The 18,518-nt window shown below is 44.5% G+C and overlaps 1 protein-coding gene across 1 annotated transcript in view; it reads right to left on the bottom strand.

Annotated features, from left to right (window-relative positions):
* The window catches only part of LOC139389754 (doublesex- and mab-3-related transcription factor 3a-like), a 120,335-nt gene extending 115,361 nt beyond the window's left edge, over nt 1–4,974 (bottom strand). The window contains exon 1 of the mRNA XM_071136686.1: nt 4,603–4,974. Coding sequence (XP_070992787.1) covers nt 4,603–4,974 — 372 coding nt within the window. The remainder of the gene's footprint in view (nt 1–4,602) is intronic.
* Nucleotides 4,975–18,518: the final 13,544 nt, after the last annotated feature.

The raw sequence follows: 18,518 nt of genomic DNA, 5'->3' as shown, positions 1-18,518 counted from the left end.
CTCACGGTTCCTCCATAATCTCTGACATGCTCACGGTTCCTCCATAATCTCTGACATGCTCACGGTTCCTCCATAATCTCTGACATGCTCACGGTTCCTCCATAATCTCTGACATGCTCACGGTTCCTCCGTTAATCTCTGACATGCTCACGGTTCCTCCATAATCTCTGACATGCTCACGGTTCCTCCATAATCTCTGACATGCTCACGGTTCCTCCATAATCTCTGACATGCTCACGGTTCCTCCATAATCTCTGACATGCTCACGGTTCCTCCATAATCTCTGACATCGACGTTGATGGAGTTGAGCTGTGACTGGGCGGCGGGTAGCATTGACATCGATGGAGTTGAGCTGTGACTAGTGTGGACAGACTGTAGCTTCGACCATAATCTCTGACATGCTCACGGTTCCTCCATAATCTCTTGACATGCTCACGGTTCCTCCATAATCTCTGGCATGCTCACGGTTCCTCCATAATCTCTGACATGCTCACGCTTCCTGCCAGAAGCTTTGAGGTCGATGGAGTTGAGCTGTGACTAGTGTGGACAGACTGTAGCTTCGACGTTGATGGAGTTGAGCTGTGACTAGTGTGGGCGGCGGGTAGCATTGACATCGATGGAGTTGAGCTGTGACTAGTGTGGGCGGTGGGTAGCTTCGACGTTGATGGAGTTGAGCAGTGACTAGTGTGGACAGACTGTAGCTTCGACGTCGATGGAGTTGAGCAGTGACTAGTGTGGGCAGATGACATAGCAGGCCATTGAGGAGAATGATGACACCTTATCCAATGACGCATTAATCAGCCTTCCAACAATGGCCTGCCTTTTGAAGAGGCAGCAGGTATGTATGAAAGACGGTTTACCTGTTGCCTTTTGAGAGAAACAACGACCGGGTGAAACAACTGCACTATATAGGGGATTGAGTGGCACAGCAGTCTAAGGCACCGCATCGCAGTGCTAGAGGAGTCACTACAGACCCAGGTTCGATCCCGGGCTGTATCACTAATATCTCCCTCACTAGCTTTAAGCACCAGCTCACAGATCACTGCACCTGTACATAGCCCATCCAACTACCCCATACTGTTATTTATTTTGCTCCTTTGTACCCCAGTATCTCTACTTGCACATTCATCTTCTGCACATTTATCACTCCAGTGTTTAATTGCTATATTGTAATTATTTTGCCACTATGGCCTATTTATTGCCTTACCTCCCTTATCCTACCTCATTTGCACACACTGTATATATACTTTTTCTACTGTATTATTGACTGTACCTTTGTTCATTCCATGTGTAACTCTGTGTTGTTGTTTGTGTCGCACTGCTTTGCTTTATCTTGGCCAGGTCGCAGTGGCAAATGAGAACTTGTTCTCAACTAACCTACCTGGTTAAATAAAGGTGAAATATATATATATATATATATATATATATATATATATATATATATATATATATATATATATATATATATATATATATTAAAATCACATCCAGCTGTGAGGCCGGGGTAGGCTGTCACTGTAAATAAGAATTCACAATATCACATTGGAACTATACTGTTAAAATAACTAACCAAAATATATTTTTAGAGGGTGATGGAGCTTCACGCTACTTTAGACCATAGTTGATGAAGCAGGCGTCACCCCGGCAACAACACAACTGTCGGAACCTCATCGGCCATCGGGTGACCGTCCAAGTGCCTGGACAGCGTTGGGGAAACATCTCCATGTCCGCAGCTATGTCTGGAGATTATGTTTTTAGGATGTAGGCCATTACTTGGATCCTACAACGCTGCACAGCTCGTTGTGTTTCTTAAAGAAATTGAGCAGACCTGTGTGGGACAATGTCCGGTTCCACCATTGATTCAGGCGTGGTTTGGGCCCATCCCCGATTCGTGAACCTATACCTGCCCCCATACTCTCCTTACCTCAACCCTATTGAAACATTTTTTTCCATTAGGCCATGAATGAGGCATGCGACGACATCAATGCAGCCCAATGTCAAGCTTGGATACGCCATGGCAAAATATTTTTTCCCGCGGTGCATAGACTGAGGACATTCACTCTGATGTGGATGAGAATTTATGGCCAAATGCTCAAGACAGGCTTGATGCAAATTAATGCGTTATATTTTATTTTCATTCATTTAATTTGTTTAATTTCTTACATTTGATTACTGACAGCACACCTATGTTGCAATTGTGTCTGAAAAATAAAATGTTATTTTTACATGCATGATTGTCGAGGAAGTCTTCATTGATCACACCTTTGATTACACATTGGATAGATTATGGAAATTATAGATTGTCTGTCAATTTGGTTGGGTAATGTAAGTGTATCGCCTAATGTGAAAACTGTGTAATTTACAGTACTGCAGCATATGACTTTCAGCTCGTCTAAGGACGATTTGAAAACGTATCTCGAAACATCTTTGCTATTGGATTAACAGGTAATTAAAACGACTAAATTGAAAGATATTATGTTGTGTTTTGGCGTTCAAACCAATGTTGTCATTACATTTCACAATAAACGTATATTTTTGAATAAATGGTTGTGTGGTGATAGATGTTTACAATCCAAATGAACGCACCATGACAGGTTTTGAATGAAGGACTGGCTGCGTTACAAAGTGTGACCAGTTTGAAGTTTTGTACAAAGAGTTGTGAAAATAGTACCAAAGCGATTAAAAACAAATGTAGGAAAAACGACGGATTTCAGCACCCAAGAAATAGCTCGCATTTACACATGACATTATCCTATTCTCTGTGCTGAAATATTAATTGTAATGTGTCGTCGGAGCACCAGTCCGGCCACACTAATCGCAGATAAACTCCATCGTACATCATGGAGTTGAGTTTGGTCGGGTTTCAAGACCGAGACACTCAATATGTGGTCTGGGGACCGGACTCAGCACTACAACACTGTAATACTGTAAACCATGCACAGTGTCTGGACTCAACCCAATGCAGATTAAGGTCTTGCATACAGAAGTGTGTGTGTGTATGTGTCTTGATTATTGTTCAGCATTGTATACTAATATTCTCTAATCTTCAGACTGGAACAAATATGGCTGAAAATCTCCGCCAGGCGACACAAACAACCCGGGACTCGAACCCTTCATTCTGATTCTCCGGGACAATCGCCTCTATTCCCCCGCCTTCACCATCGTGAATGGGCAGGCTCTGGAGCAAAATACATCATATTTCGCCGTTTATGTTTTACATGGATACTTGTTAGGGGAGGAAAGGGTAAATTATTTACTTTTCTTCAGCCCATTTCCTCAGCTTTAATTGGTAGGGCTGCTGTGATTTTCTAACGGTGCATTGTGCTTCTAAAGTTTTGGTTTGTGTGTCCCTTATCTGTTTATCTTCTGCATGACTTCATTTTGTAGCTGAAATTAATATCTGAACATAAACATTTTGTATTTTATCTACAATTTTCCTTATTGGCCATATGTCATTTTAAGAATTTCATATAATCTAGTAACGTTGTGACAATGATTGTAATTGTTAGAAGTATTTTTACCTTTATAAAAAAAATAGCAGATGATTTAATAGAGAGAAGTTAGAAAAAACAGCAATAAAATAAGAAATAGCCTACTGCTCGGTGAAAAATACATGAATTACAAAAACCCAGATGAAGAGTAAACGGCTCTACTGGGTAAAAAAAAAAAGGCCCTTTTTGGGTCAATCAAGTAGCCCAACGTTTTGGGTCAAAATAACCCAGTGGTGGGTATATCTTATAGTGGGTTAGAGAAATTACCCAAATTGGGTCATAATTTACCCGGCATTTTTTAAAGGGGTTCTAAAATCTATGAATACAAATTATGAGTGCAGTAATAGTGTATTGTACGAACACAAAAGCATTCATTCCTCATTAAAAACACAAAAGCATTCATTCCTCATTAAAAAACACAAATGCGAAATAAATGCTTCCAATGTCTATTAATGTGTCTCTGTAAGGTCAGGCCACCGTTGACATAACCCCTGGGTTGAACACCCATAACATGCTTTGGTTTGTGAGGTACAATATCACGTCTGTATTCATTTAATTTCTCAAACCAATTAACAGCCGTATAAACATCATATTAAGCTACACACATTTAAAATAAAGCTGACTTATGTAGTGACGCTTGCCGTTTTAGAAAGTTAAATAGCTTGAATATCAATGATAAAGAAATTGCCTACAACTTAAATAAATAATTACAATAAAAGGCTATTCTTGTTTATTTTAATTTAGAGTCTAATGCAATGCGTTTTGCAATGTTGCCATTGCAGTGTTGTCATTAGCCGCAGTTTGCAGCCAATAGCCTAAATGTAGGCTACCCAAGTTGAACTAAATTGTCCAAACGTCGGCTCTTTCTCAGGTATAGGTTTCGTTGTAACTTTATAAAATACAGCAGGTTTGAGATATGTTTTTGTAATGATTTACACACACACACACACACACACACACACACACACACACACACACACACACACACACACACACATATATATATATGAATAAAAGTGAATAAATCAAACCTATATAGGCTTAAATAAAAGCGTATTATGAATGTTATTATTATGATTATCATTATCATCATCTTACCCTGCATGTTGGCAGTCTGTTTCGAGGTCCATAGGAGGTCCATTCCTCCAGAACGGGGCTGCAGGCCCTGGTTCCCCTCGCCGGGTCCAGGCACCGTGATTCCGGGCAGAGCTCTCAGAGACTCCGGGATCAGGCTCTCCAGACTCTCGTTGGCCTGCTGTCTGCGGAGCGCCACCTGCGCCGCCATGACCCGCTGCCTCTCGATGATCAGGATGCATTTCTCACAGGTGCAGTCCTTGAAGCGGCAGTATCGCTTGTGGCCCTTTAGCCAGGACAGGACGCCGTGGTTCCGGCACCGTGCGCACTTGGGGGTCCTCTGGAGCGGCGCTCGGGCTTGGGTCACTGGGCCCCCCATGTACAGGTAGGGCGATCCGTAGCCATTCATTTCTCACACCGTTAGTCAGCCAGTCAGTCAGTCACACACACACACTCTCACTACTTTACCTCCTCAACGTGATGGAGGCGCGAGGTGCATCTGATAAGGGCGTGTGCACGCGGGCCGGGCCAGGCAGAGTAGAGTTGTCAGACAGAAGTGAGAGTGAAGAGATCAAGTCCTGTCGCTGTTCGCTACACGCTGTCCTGTCTGCACGATAGGAGGTGCTGGTTGGATCCACTTCTACCTCACCTGTCCCCCTGGCAATAAAGACACACGTGCATCAGCCTCCATCTGACACGCAGTTATGGAGCCGAGTAACTAAATACCGTCGCGCATCACTGGCACTCGCTCAACGAATCCTTGGGGAGAGAGAGAGGTAGATGTTCCGTGGTTTCGCAGACTCTAGCGGGACAATGAATGCCACACACTTAATTACACGTTTACATTGAACGGTTACTCGTATGGAAGAATGAATTGTAGAGTTCATAAATCAGAAGGCGACGTGCTGAAGTGTAGGCCTATAAGAATAAGCCTTATTTAACCTAAGTGCAATAAAGCGATGCAGCCCAGAAGACAGTTATGTCAGTCTGTTGGGACTGTAGGCTACAGGGCATTGACAAAACACACAGCAACAGGACAAGACATTAAGTATTGTCCGCTTGTCTGGGGCAAGTACAAAATAATAATCGGACAACCAGATGGCAGTTGTCCGAATGGAGAAGTAAAAAAATCACAATGTCAAACAATTACTCCGATCAGCATTGGATCAGGCAACGGCGTTGCCGCAGCGCACAGCAGGGCAAAGCATGGTTGACACTGAGTAAATTGCCTATATTCCTATTTGCTATTACTTATTTCAATGAATATGTTATATTTACACAAAGCAAGAGAATGATGTAGACAGAGCTAAGAGCCACAACAAAGCAGCGCAAAATATCTCAGCAAGTTTTAAATTGTTTTTGAATAACCCCAAAACAGAGGGGACCTACGGTAATAAACAATGAGAGAGATAGAAGAAACAATAGCAACATATAAAAATCAAATGAGAAATTTGAACAAACCTTACATTTGAGCAAAGCATTATAAGACAGAAATGATGCACGCATGCGAGGCTAGAAAAAATCCTACCTTGCCATTGCGAACCGAACGACCCAAAGCCTAATCCTACTAACTGAAATATCATAAAAGCAATAAGAGAAGTTAAAGCTATAAAGAGTATTTTCTAAACTTTTCAAATAAAGTGTTTAATATCTTACAGTTTGCAGCTTTTAAAAAGGAATCATTCTGAAAGTCGGAGTCTATGCCATTCTTCATTCACAAATTCATTTTGAATGACAAATATTCTAGGCCACAAGACGTGAAATTGAGCAAAGATTGGACAATCTAATGAGGAGTCAAAAGGAAACTTAGGCTACAGCTCAGGAATGCTTCTGAAAGAAATGCATCGTTGGCCTAGGGCTATTTAGATAATATTCCAGCAATATGCAACCTACCTACAGCACATATGGGCCTGGGCCTAATAAGAGAGGAGGAAAACATGGGATCAGTTTATAATTATCCAGTTCTGAGGACAGGAGAGTTGCTCTGCAGCCCATGATGATTTATAGCCCATCACAAGACGCACAGCCAGCGCAGCTCCTTAACTGTCAATCGCTCCACATCTGCACGCTTCGCCACACATAGACGCACAGATAGGCCTTGGCTACTACACATCTCTATATTACCACAGATAGCCAGAGTGGAATAGGCTATCCGAAAATATTTGGCTCCACTAAATATCTTTTGTCAATGTCATGATTGCTCTCATCTCTCCCGTGGCATGCCAGCCAAATGCGTAGCATACCATTTTTTTGTGAGTGACTTTTAGTTGTGCATTATTTAGGAAGGCCGCTAACGGCCGATAACATCGTCTATGGGCAAGCGCATAAAATGATTTCAAATCTCTCCTATGCACTTCCTTCATTTTCAGTCACCCGTTTGGCAATGGTGTTAGGAACCTTTTTTTGTGGGGGCACGTGGCTTCAGCTTTAGGATAAGTAAAGAATCAGTCCGATGGACAAGAGGCAGAAACAAGTTGATGTAAAAACCTGAGCAACATTGGCTGTATGAAATGACCACAGTGACTATGAAACAATTTGACTACACTCCAAACATCCAAATCGGGTTATATAAATATAATTAGAGGTGTTGACATCGCTCAAAGCTCACAAAACAACAAGGTTTGAAGGCCTATACTCAGGTGTATATGGTACTGAATTGAAAGTAGACCTACACTAAGCCATAAAGGGAATTGGCTCTAATCTCTCAAATTCATATAGCCCTGTCTCTGCATGGCTATTTGGTTATTTCATCGGTTTCTATTTGGCACTATTTACGTAATGAAATTCTGAGCAGTAATTTTCATCATTATATTTAATTAATTCACACCAAATATAATAGGTCTACATCCGTTCGTTCTCACCATTAAACACAATCTAGTGCTATATGGACTTAATGATGTGGGGTATTAAAATCTCTCTGTTGATCTGATGTTCCCCCCCCCCCCCCCCTAGCCTCGGCTTATAGCGGCAGGCCATAGAAACACAACACCGGACACCCCCGTGTCACATTTCTGGCCCTAAAAAGGTTTATTCAAGCAAATAATGGGATCAGAGGCACGCGGCTCTGAGAACCGAGGCCCTGGTAAACTCACCGCATGGACCCTGTCTCGAGGGCTATTAAGCTTTTAATTAGACCGAGCAGAGCAGAGGGAATAGAAGCTCAAGGTGACGGATAGAACGCCGCGCAGGGCCGCAGTCTCAACCCGAGAGGTAGTGGGAGGAGAGATATGCTGCGACTATGGATGGTTAGTCATGGTTAGTAGAGTGTAAAAATGCACAATAAAAAAATAAAATATATAAATATATCTGCTCCCCTCTAAATGTGAAAAGGCAATTGACATGAACCTTTATTAACGAATATACTTTAATAGTCATTGACATGAAGGTGTGGATTTCAACGCTCAAAAAAGTCCTATAATAACAGGCCTGTTATTGAAAAGGATTGTTTCTGTTGGGACAAATTCAGAGAGACGTTGGAGGGGAAACTGAGGGGGAAACATAAAACAATTTACTGATTCAACTCTTAATTAAGATTAAAATAGTTACAATTCTAAATAAGGGTTACTTGTGTTGGAATTAACATGCAGTCCAGCCCAACATAGTTAATTATGTCTAGACGACATATTTTGCTCTGCAAAAAAAATTCATTATATTAAATTCACAACACAATTCCAATTTTAACAAAATAATGAAAACAGGCCTACAAATCCGAATTTCCCTTTAAAATGTGATTTGTTTTGGTTTGAATGTGATTTCTTACTTGAGGAAAATCTGTAACCTACAGTGAAACCTAGGCCTCCTATACGGTCTCAGCCCTAGTTGACATAACTGAAAATTATAAGGCAGACGAGAAATTGTAAATATAAGTGCAGCTGTTTTAAGTTATAGTTACTTTGAGTTATTTGTAATCATATCAATAAGGAAATCTAGGTGATTTACCAAAAATGGCAAAATATTAAGTCTACATTGTAATGTATAAATTCATACAACTTAACATTTTAAGGAACCGGATGAAATATAACATTTATTTAGACTGAGGGCTGCTGGGTTGTAGGCCTGCTGAGCTGCTGGGTTGTAGGCCTGCTGGGCTGCTGGGTTGTAGGGCTGCTGGGTTGTAGGCCTGCTGGGATGTAGGCCTGCTGGGCTGTAGACCTGCTGGGCTGTAGACCTGCTGGGTTGTAGGCCTGCTGGGCTGTAGACCTGCTGGGCTGTAGACCTGCTGGGCTGTAGACTTGCTGGGCTGTAGGCCTGCTGGGCTGTAGACCTGCTGGGCTGCTGGGCTGTAGACCTGCTGGGCTGTAGACCTGCTGGGCTGTAGACCTGCTGGGCTGTAGACCTGCAGGGCTGCTGGTCTGTAGACCTGCTGGGCTGTAGACCTGCTGGGCTGTAGACCTGCTGGGCTGTAGACTTGCTGGGCTGTAGGCCTGCTGGGCTGTAGACCTGCTGGGCTGTAGGGCTGCTGGGCTGTAGGGCTGCTGGGCTGTAGACCTGCTGGGCTGTAGACCTGCTGGGCTGCTGGTCTGTAGACCTGCTGGGCTGTAGGGCTGCTGGGCTGTAGGGCTGCTGGGCTGTAGACCTGCTGGGCTGTAGGGCTGCTGGGCTGTAGACCTGCTGGGCTGTAGGGCTGCTGGGCTGTAGACCTGCTGGGCTGCTGGGTTGTAGACCTGCTGGGTTGTAGACCTGCTGGGTTGTAGACCTGCTAGGTTGTAGGGCTGCTGGGCTGTAGACCTGCTGGGCTGCTGGGTTGTAGACCTGCTGGGCTGCTGGGTTGTAGACCTGCTGGGCTGCTGGGCTGCTGGGCTGTTGGGCTGCTGGGCTGTAGGGCTGTAGGCCTGCTGGGCTGTTTGCCTGCTGGCCCTTTCACACAGAAGCTGATCTTGTGGCAGCATAAGGGAGGCGACAGATGAGTTAGATAGCTGTTCCATTCACCATATGGCCTCCCTCCCTCTCTGTCACTGCACTCCTCCCACCCTATAGTCACAATTGGAGATAGAGTCACAACCAATGAATTAAATAGTTGGGCTGTAGGGGTGCAGTTAATTTCTATGGTCAACACCCACTCTATAGTCCCAGACTGAATACAGACTGGACCCAGTCACAGCATGCTTTCTGTTAAGAGACTGAATACAGATTGACTTTACAAGTCTTATTTAATTTAAGTTTTATAAAGACATTTATATTTCGTTTTTATATTATTTTGTTTTAATGTTTGGTGTAGGGGTTTAAAAGTTTAAACATCACATGTTGAAATTAAATTGGGATTGTTAAATTAAAGAAAAAATCACTAACTTAAAAAACTATTGGGGGGTGGGGGGGTATTCACAAAAATCAAATCAAGGTGCAGTTAACTAGACAGTAGGCTATAAGGGGGGAAGTTGTTTACATAAAACCAGAGGAAGAGGTGAACGTTAGACTACTTACGATAGACATCGCAGTGGTGTAAAGTACTTAAGTAAAATACTTTAATATACTACTTAAGTTGTTTCTGTACTTTACTTGACTATTTATATTTTTGAGTACTTTTACTTCACTACATTCCTTAAGAAGATATTATAATTTTTACATTTTCCTTGACACCAAAAAGTACTTGTTACATTTTGAATTCTTAGCAGGACAGAATAATTGTCAAATAAACTCACTTATCAACCGAACATCCCTGGTCATCACTACTGTCTCTGATCTGGAGGACTCACTAAACAGAGAACATCCCTGGTCATCCCTACTGCCTCTGATCTGGAGGACTCACTAAACAGAGAACATCCCTGGTCAGCCATACTGACTCTGATCAGGTGGACTCACTAAACAGAGAACATCCATGGTTATCCCTACTGCCTCTGATCTGGAGGACTCACTAAAAAGAGAACATCCCTGGTCATCTACTGCCTCTGATCTGGAGGACTCACTAAACAGAGAACATCCCTGGTCAGCCCTACTGCCTCTGATCTGGTGGACTCACTAAACAGAGAACATCCCTGGTCATCCCTACTGCCTCTGATCTAGAGGACTCACTAAACAGAGAACATCCCTGGTCATCCCTACTGCCTCTAATCTGGAGGACTCACTAAACAGAGAACATCCCTGTTCATCCCTACTGACTCTGATCTGGTGGACTCACTAAACAGAGAACATCCCTGGTCATCTACTGCCTCTGATCTGGAGGACTCACTAAACAGAGAACATCCCTGGTCATCACTACTGCCTCTGATCTGGCGGACTCACTAAACAGAGAACATCCCTGGTCATCACTACTGCCTCTGATCTGGAGGACTCACTAAACAGAGAACATCCCTGGTCATCACTACTGCCTCTGATCTGGCGGATTCACTAAACAGAGAACATCCCTGGTCATCTACTGCCTCTGATCTGGAGGACACACTAAACAGAGAACATCCCTGGTCATCACTACTGCCTCTGATCTGGTGGACTCACTAAACAGAGAACATCCCTGGTCATCACTACTGCCTCTGATCTGGAGGACTCACTAAACAGAGAAAATCCCTGGTCATCCATACTGCCTCTGATCTGGAGGACTCACTAAACAGAGAACATCCCTGGTCAGCCCTACTGCCTCTGATCTGGTGGACTCACTAAACAGAGAACATCCCTGGTCATCACTACTGCCTCTGATCTGGCGGACTCACTAAACAGAGAACATCCCTGGTCGTCCCTACTGCCTCTGATCTGGAGGACTCACTAAACAGAGAACATCCCTGGTCATCTCTGGTGGACTCACTAAACAGAGAAAATCTCTGGTCATCCCAACTGCCTCTGATCTGGAGGACTCACTAAACAGAGAACATTCCTGGTCGTCCCTACTGCCTCTGATCTGGAGGACTCACTAAACAGAGAACATCCCTGGTCATCTACTGCCTCTGAACTGGCGGACTCACTAAACAGAGAACATCCCTGGTCATCTACTGCCTCTGAACTGGCGGACTCACTAAACAGAGAACATCCCTGGTCATCCCTACTGCCTCTGATCTGGAGGACTCACTAAACAGAGAACATTCCTGGTCGTCCCTACTGCCTCTGATCTGGAGGACTCACTAAACAGAGAACATTCCTGGTCATCCCTACTGCCTCTGATCTGGAGGACTCACTAAACAGAGAACATCCCTGGTCATCTATTCTGCCTCTGATCTGGAGGACTCACTAAACAGAGAACATCCCTGGCCATCCCTACTGCCTCTGATCTGATGGACTCACTAAACAGAGAACATTCCTGGTCAAATCAAATCAAATCAAATGTATTTATATAGCCCTTCGTACATCAGCTGATATCTCAAAGTGCTGTACAGAAACCCAGCCTAAAACCCCAAACAGCAAGCAATGCAGGTGTAGAAGCACGGTGGCTAGGAAAAACTCCCTAGAAAGGCCAAAACCTAGGAAGAAACCTAGAGAGGAACCAGGCTATGTGGGGTGGCAAGTCCTCTTCTGGCTGTGCCGGGTGGAGATTATAACAGAACATGGCCAAGATGTTCAAATGTTCATAAATGACCAGCATGGTCGAATAATAATAAGGCAGAACAGTTGAAACTGGAGCAGCAGCACAGTCAGGTGGACTGGGGACAGCAAGGAGTCATCATGTCAGGTATTCCTGGGGCATGGTCCTAGGGCTCAGGCCAGTTGAAACTGGAGCAGTAGCACGGCCAGGTGGACTGGGGACAGCAAGGAGTCATCATGTCAGGTAGTCCTGGGGCATGGTCCTAGGGCTCAGGTCCTCCGAGAGAGAGAAAGAAAGAGAGAATTAGAGAACGCACACTTAGATTCACACAGGACACCGAATAGGACAGGAGAAGTACTCCAGATATAACAAACTGACCCTAGCCCCCCGACACATAAACTACTGCAGCATAAATACTGGAGGCTGAGACAGGAGGGGTCAGGAGACACTGTGGCCCCATCCGAGGACACCCCCGGACAGGGCCAAACAGGGTCGTCCCTACTTCCTCTGATCTGGAGGACTCACTAAACAGAGAACATCCCTGGTCATCCCTACTGCCTCTGATCTGGAGGACTCACTAAACAGAGAACATCCCTGGTCATCCCTACTGCCTCTGATCTGGAGGACTCACTAAACAGAGAACATCCCTGGTCATCACTACTGTCTCTGATCTGGAGGACTCACTAAACAGAGAACATCCCTGGTCATCCCTACTGACTCTGATCTGGTGGACTCACTAAACACAAATGCTTTGTTTGTAAATGATGGCTGAGTGTTGCAGTGTGCCCCTGGCTTTTCATATATTTAAATAACAAGGAAATGGTGCGATCTGGTTTGCATAATATAAGGAATTTGAAATGTTTTATAACTTTTACTTTTAATACTAAACTATATTTTAAACCAAATACTTTTAGATTTTTACTCAAGTAGTTTTTTACTGAGTGACATTTACTTTTTACTTGAGTCATTTTCCCGAACCCTATTAAAGTATCTTTACTTTTACTGAAGTGTGATTGTCGGGTACTTTTTCCACCACTGAGATATTGTGAGATCCAGATTACCAAGACATACTGTATGGTTCTATCTGCCTGCCCCTTTCTATCTCTTTCCCTCTCTCTGGCTTGCCAACTCTTTCTCTTCAGTCTTTGGTCTGTTGTGTGTAGAATATCCTAGCATATTCACCAATGATAGGCCCTGCTTTACTGAAATTGTGAGATATCGCAAGTCAAGAAATTGTGAGATACAATGTTTGATTGCTGATAGATAGACCAAGTGCATGGTTCTGACTGTCTGGTGGCTGACCTGCCTAAACTGTGCCCCTCCCCTCTCTCTCCATCCCTCGCCTCTCTCCCCTCCCCTCTCTCTCCTCCCCTCCCCTCTCTCTCCACTCCTCACCTCTCTCTCCATCCCTCCCCTCTCTCTCCATCCCTCCCCTCTATCTCCTCCTCTCCCGTCTCTCTCTACACCGCCCCTCTCTCTCATTCCCTCCCCTCTCTCTCCGTCCCTTGACTCTCTCTCCATCCGTCCCCTCTTTCTCCACCCCTCCCCTCTCTCCATCCCTCGCCTCTCTCTCCGCCCCTCCCCTCTATCTCCTCCTCTCCCGTCTCTCTCTACCCCGCCCCTCTCTCTCCGTCCCTCCCCTCTGTCTCTGTCCCTCGCCTCTCTCTCTGCCCCTCCCTTCTCTCTCCATCCCTCGCCTCTCTCTCATCCCTCGCCTCTCTCTCATCCCTCGCCTCTCTCTCCATCCCTCTCTCTCATCCCTCGCCATCCCTCGCCTCTCCGCCCCTCCCTCCCTTCTCTCTCCATCTGTCCCCTCTCTCTCCGTCCCTCGCCTCTCTCTCCATCCCTCGCCTCTCTCTCCATCCCTCGCCTCTCTCTCCGTCCCTTGCCTCTCTCTCCGTCCCTCGCCTCTCTCTCCGTCCCTCGCCTCTCTCTCCGTCCCTCACCTTTCTCTCCGTCTCTCACCTCTCTCTCCGTCCCTCGCCTCTCTCTAGCTCTCTTTATAGGCTTAAAGGCTGAGACAATAAGAAGACACAGTGACAGAATAAATTCAACCACACCTTTGTTTCATCACAATGCCGGAGAGCAACCTCTGTCCAATGAAGTCCACAAAGCATATTGTATGTACAGTAACAGACAATTAGATGATCTAGAGCATGGTCAAGCTAGATAATATTTACAACTCCACTCTGGCGTTCTCCACTCTGGCGTTCTGAATAGTCCCCGCGATATGCAACTTTTCAGGGAAGTCAGGAACCAATTTACACAGTCAGTTAGGAAAGCAAATACTAGCTTTTTCAAACAGAACATTGTATCCTGCAGCACTAATTCCAAAAAGTTTTGGGACACTGTAAAGTCCATGCAGAATAAGAGCACCTCCTCCCAGCTGCCCACTGCACTGAGGAGCAGCTGATTTCCTGAAAGAGCAAGCAGAATCTGGACCCGTACAAATCAGCTGGGATAGACAATCTGGAACCTCTCTTCCTAAAATTATCCCCCTCCATTGTCGCAACCCCTATTACTGGTCTATTCAACCTCTCTTTTGTATCATCTGAGATTCCTAAAGATTGGAAAGTGATCACCCTCTTCAAAGGGGGTGACACTCTAGACCCAAACTGTTACAGACCTATATCCATCCTACCCTGCCTTTCTAAAGTCTTCGAAAGCCAAGTGAACAAACAGATCACCGACCATCTTGAATCCCACCTTACCTTCTCCGTTATGCAATCCAGTTTCCGAGCTGGTCACGGGTGCAGCTCAGCCACCTTCAAGGTCCTAAACATAACCACCATCGATAAAAAACAGTACTGTGCAGCCGTCTTCATCGACCTGGCCAAGGCTTTCGACTCTGTCAATTACTGTATTCTTATCGGCAGACTCAACAGCCTTGGTTCTCATGACTGCCTCGCCTGGTTCACTAACTACTTCTCAGATAGAGTTCAGTGTGTCAAATCGGTGGGTCTGTTGTCCGGACCTCTGGCAGTCTCTATGGGGATAACACAGGGTTCAATTCTCGGGCCGACTCTTTTCTCTTTTCTCTGTCTATATCAATGATGTCGCTATTGCTCCGGGTGATTCCCTGATCCATCTCTACACAGACGACACCATTCTGTATATGACTGGCCCTTATTTGGACACTGTGTTAACAAACCTCCAAATGAGCTTCAATGCCATACAACACTCCTTCCGTGGCCTCCAACTGCTCTTAAAACCTATTACTTCTACCCCCTCCTTTTTCGAACATTCTGTTAAAAATCGCGCAACTTTTCAGCGTCCTGCTACTCATGCCAGGAATATAGTATATGCATATGATTAGTATGTGTGGATAGAAAACACTCTGAAGTTTCTAAAACTGGTTAAATCACAGCTGTGACTATAACAGATCGTGTGTTTCATTGAAAAACGCAAGAAAAACTGCTCTCTGAAAGCTAAAAATAATTTCCATAAGTCACTTTCATGGGTTGTTAAAAGGGGACAACATTTAATATCGACCTGCATGCAATTCATACAAATTCCACACGATGTCGCCATTGTCGTCATTTTCAATGGAATTTTTTGTTGGAAAATCCAACTATCTGGATTCCGTTTCTTCCTGTCTCCACCAGGATGTTTTCAATGTGGACATTGGCAGCCATTGATTTGCAGACGAGGAGCTATTGAATATACATCGCCCTGTAATCATTTTGATAGATTATAAACGTTTACTAATACCTAAAGTTGGATTACAAAAGGATTTCGAAGTGTTTTGTGAAAGTTTATCGTCAACTTTTTTAATTTTAAAAAATGACGCAGCGTTTAAAAACAATGTTTTTTTCTGAATGACACAGCTTCCATAGAAAGCTATTTTGGGTATATATGGACCGATTTAAACGAAAAAAAGACCCAATAGTGATGTTTATGGGGCATATAGGAGTGCCAAGAAAGAAGCTCGTCAAAGGTAATGAATATTTTATATTTTATTTCTGCGTTTTGTGTAGCGCCGGCTAAGCTATATTTTTGTTTACATCGCATTCAGGCATTTTGGGGTGTTGCATGCTATCAGATAATAGCTTCTCATGCTTTCGCCGAAAAGCATTTTAAAAATCTGACTTGTTGGCTAGGTTCACAACGAGTGTAGCTTTAATTCAATACCCTGCTTGTGAATTTTGATGCACGTTTGAGTTTTAACGAGTACATTTAGCATTTAGCGTAGCGCATTTGCATTTCCAGGTGTCTACTTGAGACATCTGCGTCTCAAGTAGAAGAAAGAAGTTAAACACTAGTAAAACTAAATGCATGCTCTTCAACCGATCGCTGCCCGCACTGTGTTAACAAACCTCCAAATGAGCTTCAATGCCATACAATGCTCCTTCTGTGGCCTCCAACTGCTCTTAAATACAAGTAAAACTAAATGCATGCTCTTCAACCGATCGCTGCCCGCACCTGCCCGCCCGTCTAGCATCACTACTCTGGACGGCTCTGACTTAGAATATGTGGACAACTATAAATACCTAGGTGTCTGGTTAGACTGTAAACTCTCCTTCCAGAGTCACATTAAGCATCTCCAATCCAAACTTAAATCTAGAATCGGCTTCCTATTTCGCAAGAAAACTCCTTCACTGATGCCGCCAAACATACCCTTGTAAAACTGACTATCCTGCTGATCATTGACTTCGGCGATGTCATTTACAATATAGCCTCCAACTCTCCACTCAGCAAATTGGACGCAGTCTATCACAGTGCCATCCGTTCTATCACCAAAGCCCCATATACTACCCACCACTGCAACCTGTATGCTATCGTTGGCTGGCCCTCACTACATATTCGTCGCCAAACCCACTGGCTTAAGGTCATCTATAAGTCTTTGCTAGGTAAATCTCCGTCTTACCTCAGCTCACTGGTCATCATAGCAACACCCACCCGTAGCACGCGCTCCAGCAGATATATTTCACTGGTCACCCCCAAAGCCATCACCTCGTTTGGCCGCCTTTCCTTCCAGTTTAATGCTGCCAATGACTGGAACAAATGACAAAAATCACTGAAGCTGGAGACTCATATCTCCCTCACTAAGCATCGGATGTCAGAGCAAATTACCGATTGCTGCACCTGCCCATCTGTGAATAGCCCATCCAACCAACCAACTACCTACCTCATCCCCATATATATTTTTTCTGCTCTTTTGCACACCAGTATTTCTACTTGCACATCCTCATCTGCACATCTGTCACTCCAGTGTAAATTGCTCAATTGTAATTACTTCGCCACTATGGCCTATTTATTTATTGCCATACCTCCTTAGTTCATTTGCAAACACTGTGTAAAGATTTTATATTGTGTTATTGACTGTATGTTTGTTTATTCCATGTATAACTCTGTGTTGTTGTTTTTGTCACACTGCTTGGCTTAATCTTGGCCAGGTAGCAGTTGAAAATGAGAACTTGTTCTCAACTGGCCTAACTGGTTAAAAAAAGGTGAAATAAATAAAAATGGGCAACGTTAGCTAGTTAACCTTCGACAGATACAGTTGAAGTCGGAAGTTTACATACACTTAGGTTGGAGTCATTAAATCTAGTTTTCCAACCACTCCACAAAATTCCTGTTAATAACAAACTATGGTTTTGGGAACTATGGTTATCTACTTTGTGCATGACACAAGTCATGGGGCTCGGAAGAAGCTTCGGACCTCTCTGCCTTTCGTGTGGAGAACGAGGACCTCCGGGAGGATTTCAGTCATTTCGCTTCCTTCGCATCAACCCTATGACTGCGTGATCAACCTTCTTCTGGGCACCACCCCGGGGACGGCTGTATTCACTGTTAGGTCTGGAGACTAAGGCTATGGAGACCAAGGCTATGGAGACCAAGGCTATGGAGACCAAGGCTATGGAGACCAAGGCTATGGAGACCAAGGCTATGGAGACCAAGGCTATGGAGAGTAGGGTGCAGGGTGTATCTGTCCTTCTGCCTCCCCACCAGAGTTCTTCTTTGTGAGGGACAGAAGAGGGACAAAACCCTGCGCATCGACTACCAGAGCCTCAATGACATCACGGTAAAGCAACGCTACCCGCTACCACTCTTCGCCTTGGCTTTCGAGTCACTTCAAGGGGCCACCATTTTCTCTACGCCTACCTTCTGGTGGAGGTACGGGAAGGTGACGAGTGGAAGACAGCCTTCAACACAGCTAGCGGACTCTACAAATACCTGGTGATGCTATTCGGTCTGACCAACTCTCCTGCTGTGTTCCAGGCCCTGGTTAACAACGTTCTCCGCGACATGATGAACCAGTTCGTGTTCGGCTACCTCAACGACATCCTCGTAATTTCCCGCTCAGCTCAAGAACATGTTCTCCACATCCGAAAAGTCCATCACTCCACCATCTCCTTCCTTGGATATATCATTGCTGCTGGTAATGTGCAGATGGAGCGGTGGTGGATTGGCCCAAACCCACGCCCAGAGTGCAGCTGCAACGCTTCCTGAGATTTGCCCATTTCTATCGCTGTTTTATCCGGGGCACCCTGGCTTCCACTCTCCCA

The sequence above is a fragment of the Oncorhynchus clarkii genome, chromosome 30 (genome assembly GCF_045791955.1).
Source record: "Oncorhynchus clarkii lewisi isolate Uvic-CL-2024 chromosome 30, UVic_Ocla_1.0, whole genome shotgun sequence".
NCBI lineage: Eukaryota > Metazoa > Chordata > Actinopteri > Salmoniformes > Salmonidae > Oncorhynchus > Oncorhynchus clarkii.
This window is presented reverse-complemented; position numbering and strand designations above follow the sequence as displayed.